The sequence below is a fragment of the Myotis brandtii genome, unplaced genomic scaffold, assembly GCF_000412655.1.
Source record: "Myotis brandtii unplaced genomic scaffold, ASM41265v1 scaffold260, whole genome shotgun sequence".
NCBI lineage: Eukaryota > Metazoa > Chordata > Mammalia > Chiroptera > Vespertilionidae > Myotis > Myotis brandtii.
Genome location: NW_005359881.1, coordinates 1,580,736 through 1,595,299, shown reverse-complemented (window position 1 = coordinate 1,595,299; position 14,564 = coordinate 1,580,736). Strand labels below are relative to the sequence as shown.

General features: G+C 48.4%; 1 protein-coding gene across 1 annotated transcript in view; it reads left to right on the top strand.

Annotated features, from left to right (window-relative positions):
* Positions 1-11,252, top strand: part of NPSR1 (neuropeptide S receptor 1) — a 65,805-nt gene extending 54,553 nt beyond the window's left edge. The window contains exons 6-9 of the mRNA XM_005868075.2: positions 3,676-3,752; positions 7,763-7,849; positions 10,202-10,382; positions 11,114-11,252. Of these exons, the coding sequence (XP_005868137.1) occupies positions 3,676-3,752; positions 7,763-7,849; positions 10,202-10,382; positions 11,114-11,204 (436 nt within the window). The 3' untranslated portion in view covers positions 11,205-11,252. The remainder of the gene's footprint in view (positions 1-3,675; positions 3,753-7,762; positions 7,850-10,201; positions 10,383-11,113) is intronic.
* The last annotated feature ends 3,312 nt before the right edge of the window (positions 11,253-14,564 follow it).

Genomic DNA, 14,564 nt, shown 5'->3' with positions numbered 1-14,564 from the left:
GCGAACTCATTTTTTTTGGTTGATTTTTCTTTGTTAAATGGCATTTAAATATATAAAATAAATATCAAAAATATAAGTCTTTGTTTTACTATGGTTGCAAATATCAAAAAATTTCTATATATGTCACAGCACCAGAGTTAAGTTAGGGTTTTTCAAAATGCTGACATGCCGAGCTCAAAAGGTTCGCCATCACTGCCCTACGTTATATCTTCACAGCATTTTGCTCCTTCATACTCATATACAATGTATTATATAATATTTATTGCTGTATTATAGACTATGTGTGTCACTTATGCTTATGTGGAGGATGGTAATGATCAAGGTGAGGAAGGCTGAGGAAGACGAAGGGAGGCTTCGGGTGCTCCACGTAAGACACTGGGTATCATCTTGTAGGAAAGAGGGGGCGCTGGAGGGCTTTGGAGCCAGGGGACGGTTCTCTGCCCGGGAGCACCAGCTCCCATGGTGGGATGAGCATCCGACATGGTAGCAGAGTGGAGATCTTAGAAGACTGAGACAATAATCAGCAGGAGACTAGAAGGGGTGCTCACCTCGGCAGCAAGCACACTAAGATTGGAGTGATGCCGGGCAGATAGTGTGACCTCTGGGTAAGAATAGCACATCAATTCATGAAGCTTTCCATGTTTTTGTGGTTAATGGAGACAGAGCTGCCGTTTGAGAAGATGAAAATGTTCTGGAAATGGACGGTGGTGACGGTTGCACAGCAATGTAAATGTACTTAATGCCACTGAACTGCACACCTAAAAATGGTAAAAATGATACATGCTATGTTCTGTGTATTTGATCACAGTGAAAAACCACCAACACACATAAACAGAGATGGTAAGGGTTCTGAAGAGCGGGGATGGCGAGGCAGGGCAGGTAATGGGGACACTTTGCAGGGACAAACCACACAACTTGCTGATGACTTCAAAGAAAGAAATGAGGAAGAAAGAGGAGACAGAGATCATTCTGAGGTCTCTCTGATGCGTGACTGTTACACCCCGAGAAGTGGCCTGATTTGGGTAATAAATTAAAGGGGTGCCCTCCTTACTAGGCATTTTCCCGGCTAACAGTAAAGCTGGTGCTGGTTTTCTACTTGCCCCACTGGTCCTTTAGAGATGAGGTGGGGTCTGGTTAGCATGGCTCAGTGGTTGAGCATCAACCTATGAACCAGGAGGTCACGGTTCAATTCCTGGTCAGGGCACAGGCCCAGGTTGCAGGCTCATTCCCCAGTGTGGAGTGTGTAGGAGGTAGCTGATAGATGATTCTCTAACATCATTGATGTTTTATTTTCTCTCCCCTTCTCCCTTCTTCTCTGAAATCAATAAAAATATATTTTGAAAAAACAAAGATGAGCCCTGATTGGTTTTGCTCAGTGGATAGAGCATCGGCCTGTGGACTGAAGGGTCCCAGGTTCAGTTCCGGTCAAGGGCATGTACCTTGGTTGCGGACACATCCCCAGTGGGGGGTGTGCAGGAGGCAGCTGATCAATGTCCCTCTCTCATTGGTGTTTCTAGCTCTCTGTCCCTCTCCCTTCCTCTCTGTAAAAAATCAATAAAAATATATTTAAAAAAAGAGATGAGGTGGGGGTGACTTAGGCCCACACCCCTAACACGTAAGACCTTTATTCACTCCCACCGTGTATGTGGTTGGTGGTCAATAAATATTTGAATTATTGCTCAATTGTTAATAAATATTTGAATTAGTGATCAATTAAGTACCAGACTTGCAATTATAATATACAGCACCTCCTGTGGCTGTATATTTCCTTGGATTTCATTTCCTTGGGGAAAAGTTTCCCTGCTCTAACAAATGTTCGAGTTAGAGTAAAGAATAGACTCACTAGTAATTTTTGTTCTCATTTGTTTCTTTAATGTAGACATGCAAATTCCAGAAAAATCCCTGGGCAGCTATCGGAGGAGAAGGGGGGATGCTCCAAAAAGGCCTCTAGCTTTCTTAGAGCGCTCAGAGGGGTCGGCTGAACAAGACAGCAGAAGCATTAAGAAGCAGAGCATTTTAACAAGTCATTAATTAAGTTATATTCTAAAGATCATTAAAAGCAATTAGTGCCTTCTCAGCCGCTGTAGACTAGAGCTCCGATTTCTCTCTTACCCAGTGGTTCTCAAGAGGGAAGCTGGTGGGGTTTTAAAATAAAGCAGTGCTTTCCCCCCAAGTTTTCAATGGAGATACTTCATATATTGGAAATGTCAAATGACATGAAAGAAGGCTATTGATTGTTATATTTACCAAAAGGGACATGGGACAGAAATTTTGCCGCTGCTTTTGAGTCATTAACATGTTGATTTCCTGTTAGGCACATATTATATCGCATAAGAGGAGCTGTGATATTATGTGAAAAGTGGGGAAGAGAGAAGGACAGAAAATGACATTTATTGAGCCTTGGCTAATTTTCCAGCACTGTGGCTGGTCCTTTAAATGTTGTCACATTTGATCCCAGAAATCTCCGAAGAGGTTTGTATTGTTAACTCCATTTTCCAGTTTCAACCGGGGCTCACTGTCTTTGTTTGTTTGGGCTACAACAAAATACCACAGACTGTACACAACAGAAATGCATTCCTCACAGTCCTGGAGGCTGCGAGTCTGAGGTCGGGTACCAGCGGAGTTCAGTGAGGTTCCTCTTCCAGGCTGCAGACTTCTCTCCTCTGTCTGCACGTGGTGGAATGGCGAGGGTCTCTTCCTAGAAGGGCACTAATCTCATTCATGAGGGCTCCACCCTCATGACCTAAGCATCTCCCAAAGACCCCGTCTTCAGATACCATCACATCGGGCATTAACATGTCCACATTTGAGTTTTGGAGGGACATATACATTCAGGCTATCTTACTCTAATTGCTATGTTATCTGTTGATTGATAACAAATGATCATAAACGTGATGACTTAAAACAACACACTTTATTATCTCATAGTTCCTGTGAGTTAGGAGTCTGTTCATGGCTTATCTGGGTCATCTGCTGAGGCAAGGCATCCACCAAGTTGTCAGCCAGGGCTGGGCTGCCCATCAGAGAAGGGTCTTTCCCCACCTCTCACAAGTTCTTGGCAGAACTAATTCCCTGGGGTTGGAGGACTCACGATTCTGCAGCCCCAGGATGATTCTTCAAAGCCAGCAATGGAGGCAGATACTAGCAAGACAGATGCTACACTCCCATGTAACCATGAGCATCCCATCACCTTTATCCCATCATCTTCATCCCATCACCTTCATCCCATGCATCGATTAGAAGCAAGTCACAGGTCCCGTCACACCCAATGGAGAGGATCACACAGAGGCCTGAACACTGGAGGCAGGAACCATGGGGCCATAGTAAAGACTAACGTCCAGGTCATACAACCAGCAAGCAGCAGAGCCGATTACAAATCTAAATCTTTCTCACCCTAAGCCCTGTGTCTGAATTCTAATTTCAACTATACCTCTAACCACTGGGGTGATCTTAGAGAAATTTAAGGCCACCAGCCTTAGCCTCCTCACTTCAAAAAGTAGCTGCGTCCAGCTGATCTTTCTGGTGCCTTTCAGCTGCAATCGGCTCTGAGTCTATAATCAGCAAATACAGAGCACCCCTCCCTCCATACTGCACACTCAGGAAGTGGAAGCCACCCTCCTGTGTCCTTCTGGTGGGCACCCAGCAGCCATTTATTACCTTTTCTCCTTTCCATAGCGTCATCTACACCGTTGTGATCCGAACCATTTGGATTAAAAGCAAAGCCCAGGAGATGGTGATTTCCAACTGCTCAGGTAAGCCTCTAATGCAGCCGTGGGCAAACTACGGCCCGCGGGCTGGATACGGCCCGTTTGAAATGGATAAATAAAACTAAAAAAAAAAAAAGACCGTACCCTTTTATGTAATGATGTTTACTTTGAATTTATATTAGTTCACACAAACACTCCATCCATGCTTTTGTTCCGGCCCTCCGGTCCAGTTTAAGAACCCATTGTGGCCCTCGGTCAAAAAGTTTGCCCACCCCTGCTCTAATCTGAAGTACCCAACTCTTGGCAAACTTTGCCTCACCGAGGTTTTCCTCTAGCTAATAGGAGCTTGGGCTCTGGATACAGCAAGCCTGCACTGTTGTGCCAGGGCCCAGCGGGCAGATCAGACCCCCTTCGAAGTCCCCCCTTCTTTTCCCTGTCCCAGGCAGGCCCTGCCTCCTCCACCTGGCCTCCCTGGAAATGGGGAGGGAGAGGGGGGACTGCGAGCCTGGCCAAGCTATACCAGCCAAGGGACCTGCTAAGCAGCCTTTGAGCCAGAATTTGGGGTGATCCCAGTCTCTCAGGCCTGGTCAGGAGGAGGACACTGGGGTGAAAAGAGAGGACTGTCCAAGAAAACACCATCCATTCACCAAACACCAGAGCAGACATTTTTATTGAGCTGAGTTCACAGACTGAGAAAGCGGCCTTTGCTCCACAGAACAATCCTGGACCCTAAGCCAGTGGAATAGGGCCCATGCTTTCCCCCTGTCCCAACACACCAGCTCCCAGCAGACTGAGCCTGAGATGGCCACTGTAACCTCCCCCAACTCCCTTTCAGTAAAACTTCACTCAGAACACCCACAGGGCATGCACTGAGGTGGTTTATATGATCCAGGCCTGGTTCTAGTGTACAAGGATTCTTCCCATGTTCCCATAGGCAGAACTTAGTCACATGACTACACCCTGCTGAAAGGGAGGCTGGGAAATGTAGTCTAGCTGTGGGCCTCGGGGGAAAAGGATCTGGTGAAAGCTAATTTGTTTCTGCCACAATGGTTTCAGGCCTGTCAGGGGTCCTGGGTCTGTCTGAGCTAAGGAGCTGAGGAACAGAAAAGGCTGTGAGTTAGGTGAGCTAGGTCATACCTCCTCCTAGCTAACCATGACCTCTGGTTTGCCAGAAGGTCAAAAAAAGAAAAAGAAAAAACCCTCAGAAGTGGCCATAGTTTCACAGTTAAGCAGGTGAGACATAATGCACTAAAAATACGTAACATGCGGATTGGGTTATATTTGTAGATAAAGAGGCCATCAGTGGTCAGAAATCAAAAACAAATTTCAACTTTTAAAAAGTGTAGAAATCAGACATACCTTCTTAACATGTTTAATTATTTAAATGAACCTGAACTATATAAACTTCCTAACATATGAAAAATATTTATTCTAAAACATTACTAGGTAGATTACTAGGTAGATTCCTTGTTAACAAATCACCTGCACTCATTATAGGTCCACAGATAGCTCCCCCTCCCGGCCACGAATAAATTCTGCCTCATTTTAAAATCCCAGGAGAACAAGGGCCCCTGGCCTCTCCTCTCCCCTCCCCCCTTCCGGTATTCAACCCACAGGAATGGATTCCCAGTGGCTCCAAAGGGGCATGACGTGTGGGGAAGGTGAGGAGCAGGAACTGGCCTCTTGGAGACTAATTCCCAGCGTGGGCCCCGCCAGGGACTCAGGCTTGAGCTGAAACAGCCTATGGCGGTTTGCAGAATCTAATGAGCCTGCTGCCTTGAGCCTTCCCCAGCTATTAATGCACAGTGACAGCTGAGTGTAACTGCTTTTCACTCCCGTTCAGGGCCAGGGCTGGTAGAATTAATCCTTTTATCTCCCAATAAAGGAGAATTACTGCGCTTTGTAGCCTGGTGGTGTTTGAAGAGCCGGCCTTAGGCGCTGGAGGCTTTGCATTTCCCAGGGCGGCTGGACTAAAGGTGCTTCTCGCTGGTCTCCCTGGGAGAGTGAAGGGCAGGTAGCTGCTGACACTGTCGCCCAGCTGCTCTGTGCAAATGAGGGCACGTTTCCAGTTTAAGCAGATTTCAGAGCGCAAGTGTCATTCTGGGAACTTTTCTGAAAAACCAACGCGGTCTGCCTGGGAGTCTGCCACTTCCCCAGCAAACAGGATACTTGGAAAGGAGGCAATTGGGTCTGCTGGCTTTTTGACCGGCCTCCCGTGGGTCTAATCCCCCCGGTAATTTTTGGATGTACAGACTTCCTATACACAGGTAACAACACTATAAGAAACTGTCTAAATGCAGTAATACCTCTGCTCGCTTCCATAAAGGCAGCTCACAGTCCTCCTGAAATACTATTAAAATTGACATGCTCAGCATAGGGCTTGGCATCTTGACTTCATTATTTTACTTGAATCCTCAACATAACTGAGAATTTGGTGTTTCACGTCTCATTTTTAAAATTGGGAAATGGAGGCTGGGAGCAGTAGGCAGTTTGCCTCTGGTTACACAGCTGGTCATTGGTACAGCCGGGGTCTGACTCTGAAGCCTGTATCTTCCCAAGAGGCCTCCTTAGCAACCAGGGTTTGTCAGCCTTGGCGCCGACAGTGTTTGGGTAACTCTGTGGGGAGGGGAGGCGTTCTGTGCATTGAAGGGTGTTCAGCGGCACCCCTGGCTCTGACCCACTAGGTGCTAGGAGTAACCTCCCACCCGTGTGACAACCAAAAATGTGTCCAGATGTTGCCCCAATTGGAAACCACTGTAAATGCTAGTGAAGTATTTGCCTGCTTATCCCACTGAAATGTGGTTGGTTCTGTGAAAGGCACAGAATGACTTGAAGGCCTAAGAGTGGTCTCACAGGGTACACATCAAGAAATAAAAAATCCATTATAATTAGCATTTCAGCTCATCACACATATAAAGCCCCTTGTTTCTGTCGTTCCTGATGGGGGGTGGCTGTCTTCTCATCCAGACCTGGTTCTGGTCTCTCACAATGTCCAGCTCTGTGGGGTGTGTGCGATCCTTCAGGCTGGACTGAAAGCTCCTGGAGACTGAGAACTCTGCCTTTTAGCCTTTTTTGTTCCGTTCTTGTCCCTTAGCAGATGTGCTAGGCTTTCTGGGTTTGGCTGGATGGGACTGGAGAGGGGTCAGAATCAACAGTGCAAAGGTAACCGTGCCAGCTCCCAAGGAGATGAAAATAAAGCTGAACAAGGTAGTGAGGACAGGGGTTGGCCTCTAGGGGACAACTGCCCTGCCCCGTATGATGTAGGTGCCCTGGGAGGACCCCTGACCAGAGGAAGGGCATCCTTCCCAATTCTCACAAAGGTGCATGTGGGCTGACTGGAGCCCCACAGTAAAAGCTCTTCCACAACATCCAGAGACCTTCTATCCAACATCTCCATCCCCAAATTTGCCAGCTAAGAGCTATTGTGCTGCATTCTGCCCATCACCAGCCTTTATTTTACCACTGCTCAACGAGAGAGAGAGGCTTATATTAATTTGTCAACAAATACTAATCACTCACTAAGTTCCGAGGACATAGGAGTGGAAAATACGAAGTTCCTGTCTCCATCAAGCTGACATTCCAGTGGATTCTCATACCCTTCAGGGTTGTTTTGTTTTTGTTTTTTAATATCCCTGGTTTGAGCCTTTGTTGAGAGTGGAGTTTCTGAGTTAGATGAATGAGTTCGCCTGGGGTATCCATTCTAAGAAAATGGCTTTGCCCTGGATTGCCAAGGCAATCAGATGATGGGTGTCTCAGCATCGCCCCTTGTGGTCACATCGCTCATTCCAGGTTCTTCAGCTGACTCCAGGCCTCCAGCCAAGCCTCCTGAGAGAGCCTGGATGTCCGAGTACGTTTGTATCTTATGGTAAGCTGCAAACTGAGCCGTTTCCAACATCCAGCCCAGAGCCATCTCTACTCTAAAAATGTCCAAGAGGTCCCCCTGGGTATGGGAGAGCAGGATAACCGTGGCCCAGTGACAGCGGTGGGACTAACTGGCCATGTTCCTATTGGCAGGAACAGCACTTCATTTGACCACTCCCTCTTTGAATCTGCAGATGGAAAGCTGTGCACCAGGTACAACCGAGGGCTCTTCTCAAAGGCAAAAATCAAGGCCATCAAGTACAGCATGGTCATCATTCTTGGTAAGCAACGTTCCTGATTGTGCTGCAGCTCTGCGTGGACTTTCCAAGAGCAAGCTGGTACCTGGGACGCGGTGGTGGCGAGTCCACGGGAGAGAAGGGTTTGTCTGCAGACACGCCCACCTCTGTCTGGTTGGGCGAGGAATGTGTGAAACTGATCAGTCTACCTGTAGCTCCTCCAAAGGAGGACCTCAGGTTCCTGACCTCTCTCTTCATTAATCTAGCTGTGCACCGAGGCCCTGGGGTGCACAGTTTGGAGAAAATCTGACCGCTAGCTGAAGCGGACACTCACCAGCACCCACCTGACCCAGTTGCTTTCTTGAATGCATACTCGCCCCCAGGCTGAGGTTGATGAGCAAGAGGAAGACAGATGAGGCAGTTGGTTTCTTCTGGATGATTAATTTCAAGGTCACTATAAAGTCCTCCCTAACGGATGCGCATCTTCTCTCTCACTCTCCTGTCTTCTTCCCTCTTCTTTCCCTCGTCCTCTACTCTGAAGACCCATAAAACCACCTCACCTCAGGAAAAAAAGGGGGTATTTCTGGAGCACCTAATCTGTGTCAGATTGGTCTGTGCTCTTTGTGATCCCCAAACCTTCAAAACGTCCTCTTCCTGAGGCCCTCTCTGCTAATGACCTTGATTCCTATTTCACTGAGAAATACTACCAAGCGGAATGGAACTTCCTCCCTCCCCTGCCCTCGCATGCACTGGGGGAAGAACCTCTACCATGTGCCTCTGCCTTCTCTCCATTGCTGTGGATAAACTGGCACTGCTTCCTGCCGTGCCCAACACGTCCTCTTGAGCCTGCAGCCCGCTCCTTCCTGCCCACTCAAGAATGTGTCTCCCATTATCTCCTCCTCCCCACACACTTCCCTCCACTGGGTCGCAGGCACATAAACATACAATGATAGCTGCCTGGATGGCCTCTGTAGGAACAGCCCCACTTCACCACGCTCCTGCCAGCACCACTTCTCCACTCTTTACCTCTCATTCCCCGGAGAATATTTCTGTTCGCTTTCTTTTCTATTTCTCCAGGAAAACCACCCTTATCAAGGTCACCACAAACTCCAAATGCCAATGTCCGCTGTCAATCTTCATCTTACTTGACTGCTAAGCAACATTTGATTAGTTTCTCCTCCACTTCCTTTGCCTGGAAGTTATATCTATTATTTCTACTTCAGCGTTCTATTTGTATTTCTAATAAGCTTATCATAGGCAACATGGCAAGCGGGAAGTCTTGGCGTGCTCTCCTACCCCCTGCAAAGTAATTTTTCCCCCTGCTGTCCTTATGGGGGAGGAACAAACTTGGTGCTCTCCTACCCCCTGCAAAGTAATTTTTCCCCCTGGTGTCCTTGTGGGGGAGGAACAAACTTTCCTCTACCCTCAAGGTTCTTCTGGCTGGTCCCATAGACAAATAGATATGAGAAGATTAGCAAGAGACAAGAACCAAATTTAACACATACATATGTAAGGGACTCCCGCATATGTAAGACAGACGCTGCTTGCAGAGAGGTTCTGAGACAGAAAGGGGACACGTGTGTGTCAGACATCCTGAGCTAGGGATGAAGCCAGGTGCCCTGGGGCTTCCAAAGGTCATTGCAGGATGGAAAGAGCAGACCTTCAGGAAATGGAGGTTTGTCCTGCCCTGTAGGTAGGTCAAAAGATAGGTTTCTCCACTGGGCTGATTATAAGCAGGGTTCTCTGCTATGTGAGGGTCCAGCTGGGTACTCAAAGGATGTAAGGGACATGGTGGGCCTGCCCTGCTCCAGGCAGCAGGGTTGGCATCCCTGGGAAGCCAGAACCAGACACCCAACACCCACCCCCTTACACACGACAGCACACACATGGGCAAAGGGCTCTGGAAGGCAACCTCACCCCTCCATGCCCAGAGTTCCCAGGCTTTCAGTAAGGAGTCCCGACAGCGGTCCAACCAGATGCTCTTTACAGAAAGAGAAGCTCCAGGCATATCTGCGGGGGGTGTGTGTGTATGTGTGTGTGTGTGAGAGAGAGAGAGAGAGAGAGAGAGAGAGAAAGAGTGTGTGTGTGTACGTGTGTGTGCATGTGTGTGTGAGTGTGAAAGAGTGTGTGCATGCATGTGTGTGAGTGTACACGTGTGTATGCATGTATGTGTGTATGTGTGTGAGAGAGTGTGCATGTGTGTGCGTGTGTGTGTGAGAGAGTGTGTGTATGTGTGTATGTGTGTGTGTGTGTGTGTGTGTGTGTGTGTGTTGAAGGGAACATGACATTAAGGTTCACGCACACAACGGTTTTGCATGTTTCTGAGAGACCCCAGGAGCTAAGGATTGTCTCCTGGGCTGGGGCCTCGAGGGGTGCTAACGGCTCGCTCCTCCCCAGCCTTCATCTGCTGCTGGAGCCCATACTTCCTCTTCGACATGCTGGACAACTTCAGCCTCCTTCCTGACACCGAGCAGCGCTTCTACGCGTCTGTGATCATCCAGAACCTGCCTGCCTTGAACAGCGCCATCAACCCCCTGGTCTACTTCACCTTCAGCAGCTCCATCTGCTTCCCCCTCCGGTAAGGGGTGCCCGGCCACTTCACTAGTGAGACAGAGTGAAATGCAGGCCCGGGCCATGGCCCGTGCTCTTTGTCTTAGACCACAAACCCTCTATAGTGAACCTGCCCCGGGTCACACGGAGTCGACCCTTCCTTGTGCCAAGCATGTCCACAGGAAGCGCCCCCGACACGGAAGGACACGGAGCGTGACGACCACTTCTCAGATAAGCACACAAAGGCCTGCCCAGTCAAGTGGCATTGCTGAGCTTAGCGGAGTGACTAGTAGCAGAGCTCCCACAACTCCATTCATTTTGCTGTTTTTCAGCTGTTTTCCTGCACAAACTACAGGGAATAGGAGGGGACATTCTTAGGAAATAGAATAACTGGATGCTTTAAGGCTGGGTTGGATCCCAGTGGCTGAGGTTCAAATCCTACCATTGTGGATTCATAGCTACCTGTGACCTTGGACGAGTTATGTAACGTCCATAAACCTCAGCTTGCTCACCTGTAAAATGGGGCTAACAACAGTGCCTACCTCTTAGCCAGTGATGTCTGCTCATGGGCTCTGGTGTTGACCTGAGGGAAGGAGGGCTGTGATTGGTGGGGAAGGAAGAGCAGGGGTATGACAGGGAACATGCTTAGCACAATGCCTGATCCCTGATACATTCTTCATAGCTATTCTCTCTTAAAGTCCCCACTCCCCTGTCCATTAAGTCCAATTATTTTACCTTTCTGCTTTATCCTTTCTCTAGGGAGCAGAGATCACGGGATTCCAGAACCACCTGTCGGGAGAGGGTTGAGAGGCACGAAATGCAGGCTGTGTCCAAGCCAGAATTCATCTAGACCCCGGGGCGGCGGTAGGGCGGGGCCCCACCAGCTCTCCTGGGTCCCCGTCACCCCCCGGGCATGTGCATGGAGCCTGGGCCGATTCCTGCGGCTTTTCCAGGCGCAATGTGTCTGCAAGCTCTTCATCGTTTCTGCATGTCGCTGGCTGCTATTGTCTACCTAGCACCTCGGCCAGGAAGCGCTGGTGGTTTTATTTTGACAAGTCTGGAGATTGGTATTTATAAGCATCATCCAAGTGAAATATGACTAAATGTTTTCTAGTCGATTTTTACCATTGGATTTTTCCATAAGTGGAAAAGGAAGGATTTAATTTGATTATATATACATCCCCGCCCACAGCTCTGGGATGCGCGTGAGCCTCTTATTTTTAGCCTCTCATACATTCTTGACATTAAAATCTCCTTGGCAGAATCCTCCTTCCCAGAATGACTCTGGGCTCAACTTTTTTACTTTTTTTTTTTTTCCTTCTGCCGGTGGAGTCATTAACATGTGCGGTATATGTTAATAGCACTCCATTCCTCATTATGGGGTGCACCCCGAGATGGCGTGTTTAAGGTCACAGTGGCATTTTTTCCATACATTTCTCTTCTCAGTTCCATGTGGCCTCAAGGAAAATCTCTCTTTAGGAGGAAATCAGATTCCTCCATCACTATCTTCCTGAGAATTATTTTCTGAATCTGAGAGCCTGAATAACTCATCTAATATAGAATCGTGAAGGCCGCCTCCCTCTCCACTGACCTCAGTGTGAGCAGCCCAGGAAGCTTGGAGAGGCCGAGAAGTACTTTTCAACATTTCACTTTCAATCAGGATGAGCCCCAGAAGACCCGCGGAATCGCTGCTAAACTAGCTGCCTGCATGGGCGCCAATTAACAGAGCGAAACAGGAGGCCTGGGGTTTCCTGACAGTTTTCATTTCCGTCAAGCCCGGGTCTGCCTACCTCCTCCACCAGTAGGTTCTGAAAGTGAAAGGGTGTGGGCAGGGCTTTGTGCTCTTTGGAGGCCCTGAACGTGACACTGTGGTTGTCCTGCTGCCTCTCCCATCTCCCCCTGAAGACTGCAGCTCAGGCAGACCATGGTGCGGGTGGTGCGGAATAAGCTGCCGTTCCAATGAAGCCTGCTTCATGTCGGGGTGGACCCTGGAATCCTCACGTCCGTGGATTTGCTGAGCTGGGCGAAGCATGATTTAAACGTGACGAGAACCTGGTCATGGCCAGTCTTTACGACTTCACACACATCCATCACCGAATGTTTCTGGGCATCAACAGTCTCATCGGTCAGACGGAGGCAGGCTAGTAAGAAACTGGGGAGATTCCTTGGCAAGTGGGATGGGAAAACTGAGGCAGACAGCTGAGCAAACTGGCCAAGGAATGTACAGCAGATGCAGAAGGCCACCAGGGTGGACAGCCCCGGGTGTCTAACCACGGATAAATCTGGTGCCAGGCCTCGCCCCCAGGTGGCCTTTCCTCCCCTGGCATGTCCCTGGCCATGTGGGTTAGACCCCTGACCTTCCATATCACTAGTGATGAAATGTAGACCCCCAGACCTTTCCTCCTTAGAGACAGCATCTAGGCCCCAGGTGTTTTTCAGTTCCAGGCCCAGAAAAGCAGGAAAACCAGGCGGGGGACCCCAGGACCAGCTGCAATGACTAATGACCCCCTGGTGCCGACCAATCACTAGAGACCAAAACCCATCCTCCCCTAAGACCTCCCTGAACCCCCAGACTTTAAAACACTCAAGGACCCAGCTCACACACTCCCTCCTGGGAGCATGCCCACCCCTTTCCCTTCGCTCTCCTTCCCCCACAGGGGTGCATCTCCTAAACTCTAAGGGACCCCACAAGACGTGCAACCAGGGAGCCGTGGGCAGCAGCAGCTCATCCCCGGCAAAGCCCCTGAACCTGTCTCCAAGGCCCCCTTTCCTCTGACTCTCCAGGGAGCTACGCAGCCCCGCCTACGCTCTCCTGTTGCTTCTTCTACCCGAGGCCCGTCCTTGTTTCCCTGGCCCCGCTTTAATAAACGTGCTCTCAAAATCACTTGGACTCGCATTGTGAAATCTTTCCCGCACGAAAGCAAGAGCCCACACACTATCGGCCGCCCCAGGCAGACCGCGCAGGGCCAGCCCCCTTTCCGGTAACAAGATGAGAACAGAATAAGGCTGGAGCAGAGGGTGGAGTGTGTCCTTTACAGACACGGGTTCTGAGACTGAAATGAGTTACAGTGAGTTACATCATATCCTGCGAGAGCTTCTGGAATTCTTTCCCGGGGGCCTCAGTGACTGGATGACTCGGCCCTGACTCATTTGCCCTTTGGAACATGTAACTGCCTATCATCTATCATCACTATGACATCAGAGAGACATGGAAACCATGGGAAGCTTATGCTGCTATGTCACTATTTGTAGCCTTGGGGACCAAGTGGTGTCCGGGTCAGAGCGTGTAAAATAAAGAGGCTTACTTCCCACACCAAGATAAGGGAGAAATCTCCGTTACATTAACACGTGGCCTCAGGCACAGCCACCCGGTAGAAAAGAAGTGTTTCCACTCTACTGGACTAAGTTAAAGATGAATGGTTACAACTTCTCTGCTTTTGGGGCTTGTGGAAAGCATAATTTAAGTTTAATCTCACCAAGCAACATCTTCACCTATTTTCCCCCACCTTTTTAATGGCTTTAACTTGTGATTAATCATGAGGGCTGGAAAAGGTAACCCTTTTAAACGGAACGAACTTGCAGTTTAAACTGCCTTCCTCACTTGAGTCAGGCAACTCTGTCCACACATAGAGAATGGCTTTGCCTCCTCCTTCCACATCCACAGTGTGGAGGGACCACACACCCGTGTCTGCTGAGGAAGCACGGCAGGAAATAAAGTCATTCTACTCATGTAGGATCATAGCAGGTGAGCCACAGAGCTGCTGGTAACTAAGCTATAGAATGGAAAACATTTGCAGCTCATATAATTGTCCAAGATTCAGTATTTAGAATATCTAGAAACTCAAGCAAATCAATAAGAAACCACAATAGCAGACAAATAGAAACGTGGGCAAAACTTTAGATCAGAAAAGAGGTTATCCAAATGGCCAATAGACATATGAAAAGGTGTTTAATCTCATTAAAAGTCAGGGAAAAGTAGATTAAACCACAATAAGATACTAATTTGCACCCACTAGATTGCCAAAAATGATTAGTGTTAACAATATCAATTGATAATGAGGATGTAGCTCATCAGAAATTCTCATTCTGTTATAGTGGGTAAATAATTAGTAACACGATTCTGGAAGATTATGGTCTTTTAACTAGTAAAATTAAGGCTACGTATACCACCTGACCTTGAAATTCTGTTCCTGAATGTGCATACTACAGA